At 53.9% G+C, this 6,000-nt stretch overlaps 1 protein-coding gene across 1 annotated transcript in view; it reads left to right on the plus strand.

Moving 5' to 3' along the window:
- P2RX3 (purinergic receptor P2X 3) overlaps positions 1-5,597 on the plus strand; it is a 35,665-nt gene extending 30,068 nt beyond the window's left edge. Inside the window, exons 9-12 of the mRNA XM_063095512.1 lie at positions 3,915-4,008; positions 4,278-4,343; positions 4,980-5,057; positions 5,484-5,597. Of these exons, the coding sequence (XP_062951582.1) occupies positions 3,915-4,008; positions 4,278-4,343; positions 4,980-5,057; positions 5,484-5,597 (352 nt within the window). The remainder of the gene's footprint in view (positions 1-3,914; positions 4,009-4,277; positions 4,344-4,979; positions 5,058-5,483) is intronic.
- Positions 5,598-6,000: the final 403 nt, after the last annotated feature.

Here is a 6,000-nt window from a genome sequence, read left to right on the forward strand (position 1 = left end):
CATTTGGGGATCTCGGCTCCTGCTATCTTGACTCAGTTTCCCCTAGGGCCTCCGCATGCTCCCCTGACTCCTGAGCAGCTGGCCATCAAGTGAAGAAAGGGAAGATGTAGAAGTTACACTGCTCTGAACCACCTCGGCCCTGAGGTAACAAACCGCCCTTTCATTCACATTCCATTGATAAGGACAGGGGTCCCCAGCTAGAGGCAAAGGACTGGGAAATGTGGTCCAACTGTGTGCCCAGCGAGAAGATAACCCACACCCTGGTGACCACTGAGCTGTCTCTGCCATGGGGGTGGACCAGATTCTATGATCCCCGCCAGCCACACTGGAGTGCAGAAGTCAGGACTCCTGGGTCCTTCCTCTGTCTGCAGACCAGGCCCTTTCTCCCTGTACTCTCTTCCTCCTCCCTGCCCCCTGGGAAGGGAACCAGTCCCTGCCAAGTCTCCTCTGAGGGTGGGTGGTTGATGAGATAATGATTTTACCATGCTTATTGCCTCTTGGAAAGCAGGTGCTGGAGAAAAACCAAGTCCACTTTGATTTTTCTCCCTGTTCCCTTCACATTCCTTCCCAGGATAAATTTAGCCAGCTTTTGCTTTGAAAGGCAGTGCCCAGTGACTTTTTGTTCTCCGTGTCGATGTTAGAGCATTTTTCACGGTTGCAGTCTTGGGCCAGGAATGAAGACTTCATGACTACAGTCCCAACCTCTGCCCTGCCCCAAACATCTGTGACCCACCCTCTCACCCCTGCCCAGCCCACATGATCATCAGCTGCCACATCTTTGAGACGAAGACCTTGAATTCTCCAGTGATGTGAGCCAGAACACAGAATTTAGAAGGGTTTTGTGATCTTGCACAAAGGCTGCCTGTATCCTTAACAGCCACCTAGATCTCAGAGGCAGAACGCTTCAGGGGTTGTGAGCACAGGCTTTGGAGTCATGGTATGGATTAGAATCCCAGCTCAGGCAATAATAACCTTCTTATTTGTCTCCACATCCATAAAAAGGTTCAACAACTGTGTGCTCTTCATGAGATTAACTGAGATGCTTGTACTACAGGATTTGCATAATTGCTGGTGCTCTGTAAATGGTGGGTGTGGAGATGGTGATAGTCTATACTTACCCTCAGGCCAACTTGAGAGCCACAGGGAGGACTTCCTGGAGCCTTCTACCCTTTCCAGATATTTCTTTTCCAGACTTTAAAATCTCCTGAAAGGTCTCCTTGAAGAAGTAGGCTCTTGGACCACCTCATCTTTATAGAAATGATGTCCTTTCTGGTGTCTACCTTATTCTCCTGCTGCTGCCACTTGAATTCATTCTCTTTTGCCTTGGTGTGTGAAACTCTCTTCCACCACCATCTAGGCCATAACTTACTATAGTTTTAAAGATGGTTTAGCCCCTCTCCTCTTTCCCTGACCCCCAAGCCTTTTCTTCTTGAGGCTAAGTGTTACACTTCCTTTGGCCTCCTTTTGGGGGCCACTCTCATTTTTACTTTGGAGACGATCCTTTTGCCTTCCCTGCATCTCTTGTCAGCTCCAAAGCCCATGGGGAAATGTCTTCCCAGGTCAGGCTCCCCCGGGAACTTCTTCTCACTGGACAGTTTCTGACCTTACTCAGGCAGGCAACAGGTACATCACTCAGACACACAAGCTCTGGTCATGCCCATGCACAGGCAGAGACAGGAAATGTGCCACCTGTACTGCATTCACTCCTGACCCAGATAAAGCTCTCTAGACCTGAGTTTCCTCTGTAGAATTGGGGTGGTAAGGGCAGGTGTCCTGGAAGGAAACGGTGGGTGATCTCAAAAGGGGTAATTGAATAAAGGGACTGTTCACAAAGGTCCACGTGGGGAAAAGGGGACCAACAAAGCTGGTGAAGGACCCCAGGGGGCTGGCAACTCAGGGAAGCTGCTACTACCCAGGTTGGTGGAGGCAAGGGGAAGGAGCAGCTCCCAAAACCTGGAGAATGCCAAGGCTACAGGACAGGGTGCCCTAAGGCTCTTGGCTTAGGTGGGGAACTAAGCCACTGTTAGAGGCCCAGCAGACCAAACACCCTGACCTTTCTATCTTTCCACCCTCTGATCTTCTGTTGGTCCTTTCCATTGGAACCCACCTGGAGACAGAGGGCAGGGAGCTTGGTGGAAACCATTTCAGCAGACTGGGCTCCCAGAGCTCAGAGCTGAGCAGAGAAGGGGCAGAGATGAGTGTGGAGGGACAGACAGAATCTCTAAATCAGGGATTGCAATCGTGCCCAACTCAAAGGGTCTCAGCAAGTGTTTACTCACTCTCCCCAACAGACCTGGGAAGGGGGCATGAGCACACCCATATTTACAGACATGGAAACTGACACCCTGAGGGCTGAGTCACATAGAAGACCACACTGCTGGCAAGTGGTGGAGGCAGGATTTAGACTCCAGAGTTCCCCACTGCCAGATGGCAGCCAGAGCAGAAAGTGGCCAGCATTTTATGATTTAAGGTGACCCTTCCCCATCACAGATTATCTTCCTCCATGCTTGTAATCCCTCCGTTATTGATTCACTGGTGCTGAGCACTTCCTTCTTGCTGCTGTGCAGTTTCAAATGCAGATGTCCCTGGGAGGGGTTTCACGTCAATCACTGAGGCTTTCATACTGGGAGAGGCCTGGGAATCTGTGGGGGTTGGAAACACTGCCAGGAAGTCTCCAGGCTGAATGAGAGCAATGTGGACCCCACACAGCTACGAGGTTTCTGTGCCTTTTGACCCTCATCATCTCAGTGACTCCTCACCACTTTCCAAGGATACTGGCACCAGGAACCCATTTTACAGCTGTGGGGCAGTAGCCCAAAGAACTATACTTGCTAATGTTAAAGTTTTGCCCATGATGGGCAGAGTCCTACAGGGAAATTGCACTGGCTTTAGAAACCAAAAGATGGATGCAATTCAAATCCCAAGTCCAGAATTAACTGACTGCAAAACTACAGGCAAATCCCTTCTTCACCAGGGGTATGAACACCCACCTCTGTGTTGAACACCACCTCTGTTTGTGGTAAGAATTAACTGTGAGCATCCTATCAAGTCCCTCTGCAGCACTGTTCCTGGCACACAGCAGCCAAGGCAGAGAAGGTGTCAAGGACAAAATCTTGGGCAAATCTGGCATTGAGTGTCACCAGTTGGGTAACCCAGGACAAGACGCCTAACTCCCTTGGAGCCTCATTTGAAAACTAGAGCGGTCACATTCCTATCCCTTAGGTTTGTTGCAAGGGCGAAATGAGACGAGGTGTCTGAGAGCAATTTTTTAAACTGTTCTATACATGCGAACATATTTCTTCAGCAATGACAGCCAACATCAGCAAATATTTTCCGAGTTCTTACTATGTTCCAGGCATTGTTCTAAACCCTTGATGCATGTGGTTTCACTCAATTCTCATGGCAACCCTGTGAAGCAGGACTTTTGTATTATTCCCACTCGTGAATGAGGGAATTGAGTCTCAAAGAGGTTAAGTAACTAGCCCAAAGCTGCACAGCCAGTAAGTGGCAGGGCCAGGCTTTGGGCCCAGGAAGGCTGAGAAGCCTGTGGGGAGTGGAGCAGCTGCCGCGAGCCAGGCCCTGGGACACCTGGTAAAACAGGTAAAACGGAAGAAGCCCGGAGTCCAGCAGTGGCTCAAGCTTTCCTACACATCAGAATCATTCAGGGGAATCATGTAAAAAGCAGAGTCTTAGGCCCCAGCCACGGAGATGCTGCTTCTACGGGCCAGGGTGGGACCCCAGATGCGTTTTTAACAAGCCCTGTACAGGGGTCCGCTAAGCACACAGGTGTCTCACCAGACCACTGGTGAGGGCTGATCGGCAAGTGAGAGCTGTAGAGCCCCAGCAGACCCTGCAGGGCCAGGCAGGAGTGACAGGAGCCCACAGCAGGACCCGCCTTTGCTTCTGGCCTCCAGGTTTGCCAAGTACTACAAAATGGAGAACGGCAGCGAGTACCGCACGCTCCTGAAGGTTTTCGGCATCCGCTTCGACGTGCTGGTGTATGGGAACGTGAGTCCTCAGACCGGGCCCATGGGGCGGACACGGGGAGGTGGCCCAGACCAGCCCTTGCGCCCTGAAGAGGCTCCTCTGGGGGACAGTGTTCTGCCGCTAACCAGCTTTGAAGCCCTCGGCTGCTCACCTGGACCATGAAGGGGTGGGACCTGCTGACCCACCAAGAACCCTGTGGCTCCACTGGCTGGAAGTCCAAGTTCAGCCTCGGGCCTCATCTCCACCCTGCGGGGCCCTCTGCCCACTCGCCTTGGTCTTTGTGCCCACAGGCCGGCAAGTTCAACATCATCCCCACCATCATCAGCTCCGTGGCGGCCTTTACTTCCGTGGGAGTGGTGAGTTCAGCCCCTCCAGGCTCTGACAGGAGGCCAGTCGGGGGTGGGGGGCCAGGCCAGCACGGGGGGACAGGGGGGCGACCGAGGTAAGCCCCGCTTCTGAACGTAAAGCCTCCCTCCACCACCTCCTGCCAACTCGGCCTGCCTTGAACATTTCCAATGATGGAGAGCTCACTCCGCCCAGAAGCAGCCTTCCCATTTCTAGAAGGCTCCCCCATTACACAGTTCCTGTCTCTCACCATGAAGGTGGGGAAAGAGACTCTAGGGTTTCTAAAGACCTGAGAAGCCTTAAAGAGAAACAGCCCACCTGGCAAGGCAGGGCCACAGCCCCGCTCCCAGGGACTGCTACCCCTCAGTCCCCTGACTTCTCCCACCAGGTCCTTCTGAGTAGTTGTGGGATTGCCCCCAGGAGTTTGGAAGGCAGGCCATGAAGACCCCTGGTCATTTCTCTAGGAGGACACATCAGACAGATGTCTCTGGAGGACAGGCCCCCCACCCCTGGCCTGCTGTCTGCCCAAGGGCTTCCTGCCCACTGCCTGGGTAGCTCTGGGGCGCCCAAGCCCACTGCTTCCTGCCACCCTGCTCCTGCCCACCCTGGGGCAGCCCCTCTGAGCCTGCCTGCCTCTCCTCCTCCAGGGAACTGTTCTCTGCGACATCATCCTGCTCAACTTCCTCAAGGGGGCCGACCAGTACAAAGCCAAGAAGTTTGAGGAGGTGAGTGGGGGAGGGAGCGTGACAGGTTGACGGGGCAGGGCAAGGAGGGGCACTGGGTCCTGGGGACTCCTAGTGACTCACCTCTCAGGGTCTTCTGAAAGGGGGTTTATTGGGCTCCAATGAATATTTGGGGTCCAGACAAGAGAGAGTTTGACCAAGAGTGGGCTCTGCAGAGACTCTCAGGTGTTCTGTAGGGCATCATCGTCACTGTCCCACCCACTCGCTGTTCCCTCCCAGTCTTGCTATGGGATGCTCAGTCTTCTGTTTGTGCTTGGGGTATGTGGAAAGAGTCTTGGAGCTACCCAGGCTTGCTCTAGCTCCCCTAGTGACTAGGCCGTGGGTCCCCACTCTGAGTCTGACCAATGGGGTCACAGAGGAGGAACTTGGCCAGAGTGAACACAACAATGCCAGCCCTTCTGCCTGCAGGTGAATGAGACAACACTGAAGGTCGCTGCCTTGGCCAACCCAGCATACCCCAGGGACCAGACCACAGAGGAGAAGCAGTCCACAGACTCGGGGGCCTACTCCATCGGCCACTAGGGCCTCTCCCCAGGGCCCCGTACTCACCCTTGGGCTCCGGGCCTCCCAACAGGCCCCGCCTGGGCAAGGGAGAGAAGAGGGGCTCTTATTTCTGCTGCTCACCCCATGAGGCCACAGTCGGGACAGTTGTCTGGACCTCCCATTGCTCGGGCAGACAGACAGTGTTGCTCCCTGCTAAGACCCCCGTCTCACCCTCCCCCCTTGCCTCACCCCATCTGTTTCCCAGGACCCCGGGGCAGAGCACCTGCATCACCCCCCTTCCAACGAATAGCAATGATAATCGTGCTGACAGTGGCCACGAGGGCCTACCAAGTGCCAGGCACTGCGCACTCACAACCTCATTTAATCCGTAGACTCATCCTACAAGGTAGATATTAGTTTCCCTGTCTTGAAGATAAACTGA

The sequence above is a fragment of the Cynocephalus volans genome, chromosome 4 (genome assembly GCF_027409185.1).
Source record: "Cynocephalus volans isolate mCynVol1 chromosome 4, mCynVol1.pri, whole genome shotgun sequence".
Taxonomy (NCBI): Eukaryota; Metazoa; Chordata; class Mammalia; order Dermoptera; family Cynocephalidae; genus Cynocephalus; species Cynocephalus volans.